This window comes from Chiloscyllium plagiosum, chromosome 21 (genome assembly GCF_004010195.1).
Source record: "Chiloscyllium plagiosum isolate BGI_BamShark_2017 chromosome 21, ASM401019v2, whole genome shotgun sequence".
NCBI lineage: Eukaryota > Metazoa > Chordata > Chondrichthyes > Orectolobiformes > Hemiscylliidae > Chiloscyllium > Chiloscyllium plagiosum.
The window spans coordinates 8069729-8084173 of record NC_057730.1 but is presented as its reverse complement, the minus strand read 5'-3'; the positions used below and the strand labels follow the sequence as shown (position 1 = coordinate 8084173).

General features: G+C 39.3%; 1 protein-coding gene across 1 annotated transcript in view; it reads right to left on the bottom strand.

The window, feature by feature from the left end:
- flr (fleer) overlaps positions 1-14445 on the bottom strand; it is a 70910-nt gene that overhangs the window by 11024 nt on the left and 45441 nt on the right. The window contains exon 15 of the mRNA XM_043711170.1: positions 4883-4954. Within this exon, the coding sequence (XP_043567105.1) occupies positions 4883-4954 (72 nt within the window). The remainder of the gene's footprint in view (positions 1-4882; positions 4955-14445) is intronic.

Genomic DNA, 14445 nt, shown 5'->3' with positions numbered 1-14445 from the left:
ATCACAAAATCTTGAAACCCACTTTCTACTTTGTTATCTCATTATTCAACCACTTTCTACCACAGAATGAGTTGTGCAACAGCTTCCAGCACCTGATCCAGTCACAATGCACCTACCTTTTAGATGATGCAATTTGGCTTTCAGTGGCATAGATTAGCCTGAAGTGAAGAGAGTAGCAGGAGTCAGGAAATTTCCAAATTTGGCACACTGGCCTTGGGTGACAGCATGACTTTCACACTGGGGTGTGGATGAGGGATAGACTTAGGCCTACTACAATGGACACAGGGCCTGTCAAGTGCTATGATGAGGTGGTAAAAAGGTCCACCTCAATTTGCTGAGGCTTTGTTTGGGTTGTGTTGTAAGATATTAGGTCCTCTATCCCTCAGACCTGATATATGATCATCTCTGTGCTCCCTTCATAGCCATTTGTACAAATCATGCTCCAACCTAATGACCCCTCATATCCATTATGCCAACTCATAACCTTCTCCTCTTTCCCAAGGCTCCTTACAGCCCCAGTGCTGACATTGACCAATTCACGCATTACCCCCACCACCACCCAACTGGAGGGGCCGGTGTTGAACTGGGATGGACAAAGTTAAAAATCACACAATACCAGGTTATAGTCCAAGAGGTTTATTTGGAAGCACTAGCTTTCAGAGTGTTGCTATTGGATTATAACCTGGTGTTGTGTGATTTTTAACTTTGGAGTTATATTGATATTTCTTCAGTGTTGCTATGTCAAAATCCTGGACCTCCCTCCCTAAGAGCACTGTGGATGTACCCATACTTCATGACCTGCAACAGTTCAAGAAAGCAGATGACACCAAAATTGGTGGCACAGTAGACAGTGAAGGTTTTCTAAGTTTTCAAAAGGATCTCGATGAAATGGGTCAATGGGCTGAAAAAATGGAAGATGGAGTTCAATTAAAATGAGATGTATTGCATTTTGGTACCACAAACATACAATTAATGGTGGGTCCTTGGGTAGTGTTGTAGAAGAGGGGGACCTATGGGGGCAGGTACATAATTCTTTAAAGTTTATGTCACATGTAGACAGGATGGTTAAAAAGATATTTGGTATGCTTGCCTTCATTGCTCAGTCCTTTGAATATAGGAGTTGGGATGTTATGTTGAGGATGTGTAGGACATCTGGAATAGTGTCCGTTTCTGGTTGCCAGTTATAGGAAGGATATTATCAAGCTGGAGAGAGTTCCGAAGAGATTTACCAGGATATTGCCTGGTATGGAAGGTTTGACTTGTAAAGAAAGGCTGGACAGGCTGGAATGTTTTTCACTGGAGTGTAGGAGGTTGAGAGGTGACCTGATAGAAGTTTATAAAATGATGAAAGGTATAGATAGAGTTGATGATAGTTACCTTTTCCCCAAGATAGGAGATTTCAAGACTGGAGGCACATTTTCAAGGTGAGGAGAGATTTAAAAATTTTTTTTATACAGAGGTAATTTTTTTTATACAGAGGATGGTTCGCGTGTGGAATGAACTGCCTGAGGAAGTGTGGATGTAGGTACAATTACAACATTTTAAAGTCATTTGGACGGATATATGAATAGGAAAGGTTTGGAGGGATCTAGGCCTAGATCAGGTAGGTGGGACTAGTTTAGTTTGAGATTATGTTCGGCATGATATGGACTGATTGGACCGACGGGTCTCTTTCCATGCTGTATGACTCTATAGCTCTAAGACAGCTTACCACCACCTATCCATGGGCAACTAGCAAAAAATTCTGGGCTAGCCAGTGATGTCCACATCTTGTGAACAACTTAAAACAATTTGATGCATCAGTCAAGAATTCCACTAACTTTTATGATATGTCAGATAGCCCCAGTTGATATCAAAGTTAAATATCCTGATTAAACCACCACTGCTCTATAAATGTAAACTTGCTGCATTTACACAATATATCATTTCACAGCTGCAATCTATGGAAACTGTCCCATTGTTTTAAGTTTGTTTATATTTCTTAATTCTATCTGTAAAATTCTTAATTTATCAACAATTTTACTGTTAGATGGAACAATGAGCATGCATGTGCACAAACAGAGCATTCCAGTGCTAAGTCACTGCTAACGGACAGAGCGGCTAAAACCTATCAAAAAGACAGTGCTATCCATATATTCATTGGATGGAATCAAACTCCTGAGCGTCCGAAATCTAAATATTGCATTAAAAATAAAGCTGAGAATTGCATCAACTGATCCTGATTACCATGTGGAGTTGCCAATTGTATAATGAGGAACATGAAAGATATTCATGATCAATATAGTGAATAATTATTTGCTATTACCATGGACTTTGATGAGAATAGCGACATGTGATTTAATATTGGAGTGTAGTGATTAATTAAATAAAAAGGAAGTTCACTGCTCTGAATAGTCAGCAATTCCTCAGAATGATGGGGTGTTCTGGTTAATTTCCAAAGTCATTGTTATTATGAACAAACACTTCAGAGAAACTCAGATGATATGGAACTGCTATGTATACTAACGTCAACATGCACAACTTTTGTGATGTGACCCACGCAGAGGTATAATGTCAAAAGAGGTTCCTGTCACAGTTGACCGTTGTTACAGGAGCAGTGTATGCAAAGATGGCTCCTGGTGGCCATCATTAACGGTAGCCTACATGTGAACATATTCACTGTAAACACTATAGCTACTTCTCATCCTCTACCACATTCTCTAACTGTTTTGTGGAGATGTCAGTGGGGGACTGGGATGGGCAAAGTCAAAAGTCACACGACATTAGGTTATAGTCCAACAGGTTTATTTAAAATCACCAGCTTTCCGAGCCCATCCCCTTCACTTTTTGAAAGAGCAGTGCTCTGAAGGCTTGTGATTTTAAATAAACTTGTTGGATTATAACCTATTGTTGTGTGTGACTTCTGACTTTGTACACCTTCAATCTGGTATAATTTGTTTCTAGCTCTGACCTGAATGGTGACAATGTTACGCCCTTCAGGCTGAATTTATGCCTGCAATTTATTTAATGTTACTATGTTTTTCACACGTAAAGAATCTCTTATTTAGACCACAACACTAACTTGTTGTTTTTCTTGGTTATATTCTCAAATTTTTTAGTTCTCTCCCCAGTTTTAATTGCACATTGAGTTTACTCTATACCTGTAATGCCTAAAGCAAAATGTCTGACTATTACTTAACTTGTTGCTTTATTTTTTGTTCTGAGCTATTAGTTATATTACTTTTACCACCTGAAATGTTTCCCTCAGTCCTCATTTACCATTTTAAAGACCATGTATATGACCATAAGAAATAGGAACAGGAGTAGGCAATTCGGCCCCTCGAAACTGCTCCGCCATTCAATAGGTTCATGTAGATCCTTCCTGCTCGGATTCTGCCTTCAGGTTAGTTCAAGTGAAACCCATCCAAATGGTACAACTTCTTGCTACACTGGTGTCAGTCTCCCATGAAATGAAAACCCTCTTTCTCCCATCACACCTTCCATCACAGGCTCTCAGTCCAATAAAAGCAAAATACTGCAGATGCAGGAAATGAAAATTAGAAACCACTGCAGAAATAGTGAATCTGGCAGCATTTGTGAGGAGAGGAGCTGAATTAGCATTTCAATCCAGGTTCCAAAGTCACTGAAAGTCAGAGTCACTGAACTTGAACCGTTAACTTTGTTTCTCTCTCCACAAATGCTGTCAGACCTGCTGAGTTTCTCCAGCATTTTCTGTTCTCTTTCCGAATCTGCACTAATTTGCAAGTATCTCAGGAATAAGATCAGGCTCTGTAGATTTTCATTCTCTCTCACCTGGGTACTCCTCACTCAGCACATTATCAGTCACACCAATCCTGATCTGAATTTGTGTCTCTCTCTTAAATACGACTGTTGTCTTGAGAAAACTGTTCTGAGACTGCTCCCTCCTTCTTTTGTGTTGGAGTTTCCCCAACTTGCATGTTAGCTCAATGCATTAAGCCAACGAGCCTCAAGTTGGAGAATCTATGGAAAGAGGCCCACTCAGGAAAGCTCACAACTCCCACATACTGCAGTCTAGACACACAAGCTGCTTGACCATAATAATCTGGATTACTGACAATATCTACTTTATAGTTTATTATTAGGCTTTTCTTTTTCTACACATGATTGTGCTTAAGACAAAACACAGGACAACATTCTAAATATTTATAGCCTCAAGGTTACACAAAGCAATCTCACTAAATACTGACATTTCCTCTTCATCTCTGGAGTTCAGCTCTTTTGTCCATGTTTAGACCAGTGGCTCTTGTGGAATCAAAACTGACTGTCAGTAAGCAGGTCATAAGACCATAAGACTATAAGATGTAGGAGCAGAATTAGGTCATTCGGCCCATCAAATCTACTCTGCCATTTGATCATGGCTGATATCCTTCTCAATCCTATTCTCCTCCCTTCTGCCTGTAACCATTGATCCCCGTACCAATCAATTACCAACCCACCCTCAATGAGCAAATAAACTCAATGACTTTGCCTCCGCAGCCTTCTGTGGCAATGCGTTCCACAGATTCAACCCTCTGGCTGAAGAAATTCCTCCTCATCTCAGTTTTAAAGGATGATCCCTTCACTCTGAAGTTACACCCTTGGGTCCTAGCCTCTCCTACCATTGGAAACGACTTTTCCAAATCCACTCTATCTAGACCTCTTAGGATGCTGTAAGTTTCAATCAGATTGCATTCCCCCTATTCTTTGAAACTCCATTGAGTACTGGTGTGCTGCCCCAGGACTTAAGATGAGGAGGTGATCAGATGTCAAATTTAATGACTGAAGCTAAGACACATACATTCAAACAAATGTAGTTAATGTAAAAATAAAAAAAAAGATTGTTTTTCCATATGTCGTCAGTAAATGGGGGTCTTTCACTCACCTCTTCATTTTGACTGGTCATAATATAGGAAACACAGAGATTAGCAAGGACAATGGCACTCACATTCAAGATCTGGAAACAAAATAGAATAAGTTTCAGTATTTGGCAACTGAAAAGTAATAGTGCATTATAATTGTGAAGGGGATAAATTACATCTAAGCAGATCTCAAAATCAATGCAAGCAAAGTGACAACTATAATGTACATAAAATTAAATCAGACATTTAAAGGTATGAGCAGTTAAAGCACTTTAAGCAATACAATTAAATATTACATGTGTAAGCATTGCACTGTATGATAAACACAATTGGAATACATACAAATTGTTATAATGTTACAATTCATTTATTCCACAAGTTCAAAACGGTTGTTATAGTACAATCTGTTATGTATAAGCAAGGTCAACAAAGTGACTTATAGCAGCATTAGTCTATTTGAACACAGCATATTCTATTTCATTGACCAATCAATCTACCCACATAAGAGAAAGTGTAAACTTTTGACAGCAACTTCAAAATCTATCAAAACCTAACTTGGCGAAAGAGGAAAAGTAACGTTTCTTCATTGACAAAATGGCACAACATGGAGTATTATTGTTGAATTTGTGCGCAAAATTTCTACTTTGCATTTCATAAAACAAAATGGATTTTCCCTGAAAGTGGCAATGAGGGTAGCAGGGACAGGCTAAATAATCGTTTGGATGGGGAGAAATCCCACTTCTCTATTGACCGCTCAGAAATAAAATTCTGTTTGGTGAAACTGATGGTCAACCTGCCCATCCCACTGCCAATTAGCGATGTTACGTGAGTAATTAACAAAGGTCTCTTTCTGCCAGATTGCAGATAGTTCAGCTCCACGCAGGAAGAGAAAGAGCTCGCTTTCCTAATTAGCAATCTGGGCAGACCGTCAGTTTGATCACGGAGGTCCCCTTGATCTACATTATGTTGTGCAACACAAAAGAACTTGACGTAGGGCAGGGTGTAGCCTCAGAGTCACCCCTTCCCCCCCTTCCTGCAACCCCCAATGTCAAGAACATTCAACTGACCAAACAACTCCTGCTATTTTTTTCCTTTAATCTTCCAGCTAGGACTCCAGAGGGTGGCGTTCTGCCAGCAGCTATATCCACTTGCATAATCTGGTGAGCTCTTGGTGATGCCAGCCTGTTGTTGGCCAGGACTACTAAGTGAGCCGGATATGCTGCTCCAGCTTCATAATGGGGGCGGCACGGTGGCTCAGTGGTTAGCACTGCTACCTCGCAGCGCCAGGGACCCGGATTGGATTCCAGCCTCAGGTGATTGTCTGTGTGGAGTTTGCACATTCTCCCGGTGTCTGTGTGGGTTTCCTCGGGGTGCTCCTGTTTCCTCCCACAGTCCAAAGATGTGCATGTTAGGTGAATTGGCCACTCTAAATTGCCATAGTGTTAGGTGCATTCATCAGAAGGAAATGGGTCTGGATGGGTTACTCTGCAGAGGATCAGTGTGGACTTGTTGGATCAAATGGCCTACTCCCACACTGTCAGGAATCTAATCTAATCTACTTCATTAGAAATCCCACCGAAGACCAAAAGACTCCTGATTAACATTTGTTCTACTAGACTCACCGAATAAGTAGGCTATGGGCTTTTCTCCACAAAATCCCTTCTTTCAGATTTAGTCTGAAGGTGGAAAAATTCCATCCTGAGTAAATTAAACAGTCCTAAGAATCGGGGACCAAATGTAATGTCTCCAATTTTGACCATGACACAAAGCTAGATGGGAATGTTGCTTGCGAGGACATGGTGAGTGGGCTTCAAGGGAATTTAGACAGGCTAAGTAAGTGAGCAAGAAAGTGGAAAAAGAAAAAAAATGAGAAGGTATCCACTTTGGTAACAAAGACAGACATTTTAGAAAATTTCTTAAACAGGGAAGGATTAGTAACTGTTCATGTTCAAAAGGACCTTGGTATGTGAGTCCATAGTTACTGAAAGCCCCATGGAAGTTAGCAAGCAACTTGGAAAGCGAATAGTGCATTGGCCTTTATTTCAAGAAAGTGTCAGCGCAAGAGTAAACAATACTTCTTGCAACTGTATAATGGCTGAGTACAATTTGACCTCCTTATCTAAGGAAGGCTATATTTGCCACAGAAGGAATGGAATGAAGGTTCATCAGAGTGATTCCTCGGATGGCTGACTTGTCCTATCCCTTGAAGGGATTGATGAGAATGGGCCTACACTAGAGTCTAGCAAAATGGGAGGCAATCTCCTCTGGCCGGGAAGGGGGGTTGGTGGGAGGCGTCTGGACATGGGAATAGAACCATAGAGGTTGTACACTTAGACTGAGATGAAGAGGACTTCCTTCGCTCAGGGTGAGTCATTGGAACTCTCTCCGCACAGGGCTGTGGAGGTCCAGATATTCAAGAAGGGGGTGCCAGTGTTGGACAGAGGTGGATCAAGTTAAAAATCACACAAGCTCCTATTTCCTGTGCTCCGAAAAGATATTCAGAGGTTAATTGCCTGAACTAAGTAACTTCAGAAAACAACATTGTTGAGATATGCAGCATTAAATACAAGAACATATGGAGTACAAGTCATCTATTCAATAAGATTGTGGCTTCAACTTCAACTTCAGTCCCTTTGTCAAGTTTCCCTCTCATTCAGTTAAATGAGGAGGGGGCAGAATCAAGGGAGTCTGGGATTAGATTTTCAATATATCAGGATTGAAAAATGCCAAATATGAGAGGTGAACAGTGTGACAATATGGGACTAGCATTGTCACTTTCAATTCACCTGGTAAAATCAACATGTTAAAATGCTGATGTTGAATTATTGTGGTGCAAACACACATTATAAGTAGGTTCCATCAGGAATATTTTCAGTGAACTGCATTGCCATTCACAAACTTGCAGAATATGCATGTAATTGGAAAATGAAGTTCAGTATAAGTACAAGCTATAACATTTGGATAAGAAGAATAAGGAGGCAAACTGCTTTAAAGGAGTGCAGATACAGTAAGGAAACAAAGAGATATTGGGGTACAATGAGCACATCGCTAAAATTAGTGACAGAGCTTGATAATACCACAAAAATACATTGTTTGATTTCTAAAGCCATAAAACTGAAATGCACAGAAGTTGGGTTAAACCCAAAATGTGGTCAGGCCACATTTGGAATACAATGCAGTTTTGGGCTCAATATTACAAAAGGATATTGTAATGAAAGTTTCAGCAAGTGTGAGTGTAAACACTATTACACCATTGTTCAAAGGCCAAAAAAAGGTTTAGACTGATGATACTAGAAGTGAAAGGATAGAAGTTTAAACAGGTGTAGTCTATTTTTTCTAGAAATGAGAAAGTGGAGGCCAAAGAGATAACTTGAAAATTATGAAGAGGTTTGCTAGCCATGGAGAAATGTTTTCCATTGGGGAGACCAAAGTCAAGGTCAGAAATCTAAAATATTCGCCATTACATAGAATAGGCAATTTAGATGAAACACCTTTAAAAGGAAGACTGTGGAATTTGGAGGCACATGGAGAAGTTGAGATGAATCAGGGGAAAGCTAATGTACAGCATAAATACTGGCACAGATCAGTTGAGCCAAATAGCCTGCATGTGTGCTAGATTCCAGTTGTTCCAACACAATAATAGTATTGAAATTATCGCAGACACTAGCTATTTTATAATCTATAAATTATGTTTCAACATAGTTTGCCAATCTTCTGTACTTTAAAACTGAAATTTGCACTTCTTTAAATGAATGACTGTTGAAGCAAAAGTTATAGTTTTAACAGGGTATTTGAAATGAATCCAAAAAGGTGTAAAGGAAAGGCAAGAAAGTGGGATTAGATTTAGATAGCTCCCATTTTGGAGTTAGTCATGGTGTAATGCCAATGAGTTAAATGGCCTCTGAGTATTTTTCTATTTGGAACTAGTGAATAGAATATTATGAACAGTCTAATCAAACAAAAATAACAAATTTCAGTTCCAATAACCAGTTAATTTTTGGATTCCATTTTTAAGAAAAAAAATGGAAAGAGTACAGATATGTAGAACAGATAAGTGGATTCCAACTAAAAGATCACACTGAAACATTTACTCCTGCAGCTGAATTGGGATGAATTAAAAAAAACATTCAATGCCTTACAACTGTTGACAGTAACTTCCATTATGTTGCATGAAGGACATACAGTTCCTTAAGAACTACACAAGAAACTATTCAATTTGCCACAGTAAACTGATAGTTATACTATTAGTTAAAACACAACGGCTCTTTCGACACTACCTTCCAAACCTGTGATGTCTACCACCTCGAAGGACAAAGGATAGTGTCAGAATTGCCTACAGGTGGATTTGTTGCAAGAGTATTGACAAGCAGAGTCTTCAAAGGGCTTTTAATTTACCCCACAGAAAATTTTCTTTACAATGCGTTGAAAAGGCCCGCTGAACTTGCAAGCTCACCCTTGTCCCACAGCACATTCAATAAAGAACTGAACGCAAAAAACACAATAAAGAACTATCCCTAGCCCTCATAACCATCCATGTGTGCAAACCACGTGTCGCGTCACTACATTTCACCCTAAACTAGTCTCAACAAATGACAATCATACAGATGAATAAAATGAAGCCAAGGATATTTACAAATGAAATTTTCACTTGAAAAATACCTGTGCCACCTTGTGTTCACAATAAATCTTATGTTCATAGCAAGTTGGAGTTGGATAGGAAAGCTATGGCTGTGATGGGGTTCCTCCCATCTTGGGCAGGAGGGTCTTATATCATCATATCATCAGCTAACAGTGGGTTTCACCACTGAAAAATGCCTCCCATTATGTGATGGCAAGCATCTCCACTGCATGACACTGGCTCTTTCATTGGGATTAAGTGAGAACCAGCAAAACGTCAGAGGGCATAAATGGCTTAGCTCCTATTCTGCCATCAAGATAGCAAGTTTAAAGGCTTTCTTCAGGGACTGCTCGTTTGCTCCTGAACTTTGTACTAAGGTCATGGAACCAGTGTAAAGGTCAAGTCACTATTGTCTTACCAGACCATAGTGCTGCTCTCTCATTACATAAACTACCACTCCGGTGGTAGTTTAACCGGAGGGTAACCATGCCACAGGCAAAGGGAGAGGTTGTGAAAGAGAACCCTTCACGGTAACCTCAGTTGGTGCAGGAACTGAAGCCCCACTGTTGACATCATTCTGCATCATAAATCTGCCATCCAACCAACTGAGCTAAACCAACCAAATCAGTCACCTCATTCTGAAACTTGGCAAAATTTAAAGTAAAAGCAGCAATTTAAAGGCAAAAAAAAGTTTACCTGTGCAACACAAGTGGTACTACCACTTACTACAAAATCAGTTTTCAAGATACTTTATTTAATTAGCTCATTTAATTCATCATTTCCATAATTAATTTTCATTATTATTGGTCCCTAGCAGACACTAAAAATAGATCTTCCTGCCAGCTTTAAAACAATTCCTTAAAATTATATAATTTTGGAGAAATGTAGTAACTCGCTTTACAATTAGAATTGATTTGATATGGCGATTCAATACAGATGTCTTGACATAACCTTGAGATAAGATCTTGCAAGCTTTACTGTTACATTACAATGAAAGCGTATGACCATAATACTAAACAACACTTCTCACATTTAGATACTGCTCTGTTAAATCAGCTCAACAGTTAAAAAACATCTACAGTCAGATTTTGTTTTTACTGAGAGTCTTCTTCTGCAGGAACATCTTACATGATACCCTGGCCCAAATGTGGATATATCAAGGGAAACATTATCTAATATTGGCCCAATGGCAGTGAAAGGTGGGGAAAACTCATGTCAGGCTAGCCCAACTACAGCTGACAGAGGTGAGAAGTGATGTTATATTTTCCTAAATGTAGTAAACACAGGTAGATGTTCAAATGCTTGCATAAATTAAGCAGCAATTGATACATTATCCTCTTTATTTATTAGTGTTAATGGTAACTCACAGAATTACATCTATCATCTGCCTAGTGTCACTTAATAACATTTTAATTTTGGCACAGTTCGAAAAAATTCTGATTAGAATGGACGCTAAATTACCTGCAATTTTGCCATGTTCAAGTACAAATCCTGATGAAATATAGATGCAATATTTTAAGAACAATCGCCCTTAAAATGGAACAACTAGAAATGATATTTTACAAAAATTATTTTTACATTATTTAAAGCAACATTTATATTTTCTGTTTTGGAACAATGTACTACAACAATTTTATCTTCTTAAGCAATCTTTTTCACAGCGTTAGTTCCAATTTTCCCCTTTGCTATAATACCTAATGGACTTTTTCTAATAAAGCATATAAATAATATGGTTGTAGAATCTACTCTATGAGTTACTAGCATTGGAACGGTATTAAAATGAATAAAGTTGTAATGGGTCACATATACAAGAGCATTTTGATGCATTCACTTGCCTAGCATCATCATATGGTTGTTAGTACACAGGGCCTTTAAAATTGCCATTTTTGTTCAGATAATTGGTGGAAAGATGTGCAGGTCATAGAGTCATCATGGTACAAAAGGAGGTCATTTAGCCCATGAAGTCCATGTTGACTCTCCGTAGAGCAATCCAATCAGTCCCATTCCCTTGCTCTATCTTTTAAATTTAATGCCATTTATGTGCAGTCCAATTTTATTCCAAGATCATACATCATCTCTGCTCCCACCATCTTTGTAGGTAATGGGTTCTAGACCATTATCATTCACAGTGTGAAAAGACTCCCTACATATCTCTTTCCTAAACTCTTATCCCATAGACCTTGTTCCATAAGATCATGGGAAACATATGTTCTCTTCCCATCATAATCTATTTGCTTGGATTAAACCTCCTCTTATTTAATTTCTCTGTCAAGGACAGCCCATAGTCAATAGAAAATGAAAACAAATTAATTTTTAAAAGTTTGAACTGGAAATGAGTCAGGAGAGGTAGAAGGAAATAATGATGCTCAGAATTGTACATTGACAACCATACACTTTTAAAAAGGAAATTGCAAAGTTGCAGAATAAACAGTGTTAGATGGAGAGGGATTTGTTAAGTGCGTACAAGAAAATTTTCTGATTCAGTATGTGGATGTACCTACTAAAGAAGGTGCAAAGATTATTCTTGGGAAGGCAAGGCAAGTGACTGAGATGGGGGAGCACTTTTGGGCATGCGAACATAATTCTATTAGTTTTAAAATAGTGATGGAAAGGACAGACGGATCTAAAAGTTAAAGTCCTAAATTGGAGGAAGGCCAATTTTGACGGTATTAAGCAAGTACTTTCACAAGTTGATTGAGGGTGGATGTTCGGAAGTAAAGGGACGGCTGGAAAATGGGAAGCCTTCAAAATGGTATAATGGAAGTCCAGAGACAGTGTGTTCCTGTTGGTGTGAAAGGCAAGGCTGGTAGGTGTAGGGAATGCCGGATGACTAGAGAAATTGAGATTTTAGTCAAGAAAAAGGAAACATATGTCAGGTATTGATAGTAGAGATCGACTGAATCCATAGAAGAATATAAAAGCAGTAAAAGAGTATATTTAACAGGGAAATTAGGAGGGCAAAAGACAGACATGAGATAGCTTTGACAAATAGGGTAAAGGAGAATCCAAAGGGATTTTATAAATACATTAAGGGCAAAAGGATAACTAGGGAGAGAATAGGGCCTCTCAATGATCAGCAAGGCCACGTAGGTGTGGAACCACAGGAATGGGGAAGGTACTAAACAAGTGTGGAGAAGGACATGGAAGATATAGAATGTAGGGAAATAGATGGTGACATCTTGAAAAAATGCCCATAATACACAGGTGGTGGTGCTGGATGTCTTAAAACCCATTATGCCCAGGATCTGATCAGGTGTACCCTAGAACTCCGTGTGAAGCAATTGTTGGGCCCCTTGCTAAGATATTCACAGATGAGGTGCTGAAGACTGGAGATTGGCTAACCAGTATTTAAGAAAAGTGGTAGGAAAAGCCAGGGAACTATAGATCAGTGACCCCGACATCAGTGGAGGGCAAGTTGTTGGAGGGAGAGGATTTACACGTATTTGGAAAGGCAAGGACTGATTAGGGATAGTCAGCATGGCTCTGTGCATGGGAAATCATGTCTCAATAATTTGATTGAGTGTTTTGAGGAAGCAATGAAGAGGATTGATGGGGGCAGAGTGGTGGATGTGATCTAAATGGACTTCAGTAAGGCATTTGACAAGATTTCTCATGTTAGACCGGTTAGCAAGGTTAGATCACGTGAAACCCAGGGAGAACTAGCCATTTGGGTACAGAACTGGCTCATAGATTGGAGACAGGGGGTGGTGGAGGAGGGTTGCTTTTCAGACTGGAGGCCTGTGACCAATGGTGTGCCACAAGGATCGGTGCTGGGTCCACTGCTTTTAGTCATTCATAGAAATAACTTTGATGTGAATACAGGAAATATGGTTAGTAACAATATTGGAGCTGTAGTAGACAATGAAGAAGGTTACCTCAGAGTACAACGGGATCTTGATCAGATGGGCCAATAGGCCAAGGAGTGGCAGTTACAGTTTAATTTAGATAAATGTGAGGTGCTGCATTTTACAAAGGCAAATCAGGGCAGGACTTATATATCTAATGGTAAGGTCCTGGGGAGTGTTGCTGAACAAAGAGACCTTGGAGTGTAGGTTCATAGTTCCTTGAAAGTGGAGTCGCAGGCAGATAGGATAATGAAGAGGCAGTTGGTATGCTTTCCTTTACTGTTCAAAGCATTGAGCATTGGAGTTGGGAGGTCATGTTGTGGCTGTAGAGGACATTGGTTAGGCCACTTTTAAAATATTGTGTTCAATTCTGGTCTCCCTCCTATCGGAAGGACAGTGTAAGGAGAGAGGGGAAAGATTTGAAAGGGAGCTAAAGGGCAGCTTTTTCACACAAAGGGTGGGGTGTGTATGGGACGTGCTGCCAGAGGAAGTGGTGGAGGCTGGTACAATTACAACATTTAAAAGGCATCTGGATGTGTATGTGAATAGGAAGGGTTGAGGGGGTGTGGACCAAGTGCTAGCAAATGGGACTAGATTAATTTAGCCGGCGTGGCTGAATTGGACCGAAGGGCCTGTATCCATGCTGTACATCTCTATGACTCTAAATATACACTATTAAAAGTATCGCTTTGGAATAATGCTTCCACAAAAAGAGGTTAAAACAAACTAGGAGAGGAGAAAAGGTCATCAGGCTTATAGATCTGTTAACATTGAAAAAAAATAAGAAAATGACGGAAGATTAAGAAAAGCATAGGAAAATAATGAAGGATATAAAGAGAATTTAAAAATAACAATAAAGTACTTTTCAAATATATTAACAAAGAGTGGATTCTCAAATGGGAAATGGGATCCAAGAACGTAGTAAGTCAATTGATGATGAATGGAAATTAGCAGCAATACCTAATTACTTTCTTCTTATTTGTCAATACTGGAACAATGTTGGAGAAAAGCTGTCTCTATTGCCTATAAACTGAGATATTATGTAATTGCCCATCGTTGCTCCGTGGGCTGTTTGAAAGAGTTCTTCTTCCTGTTGTATCCTTATAATCCTGCAATTTTGTTC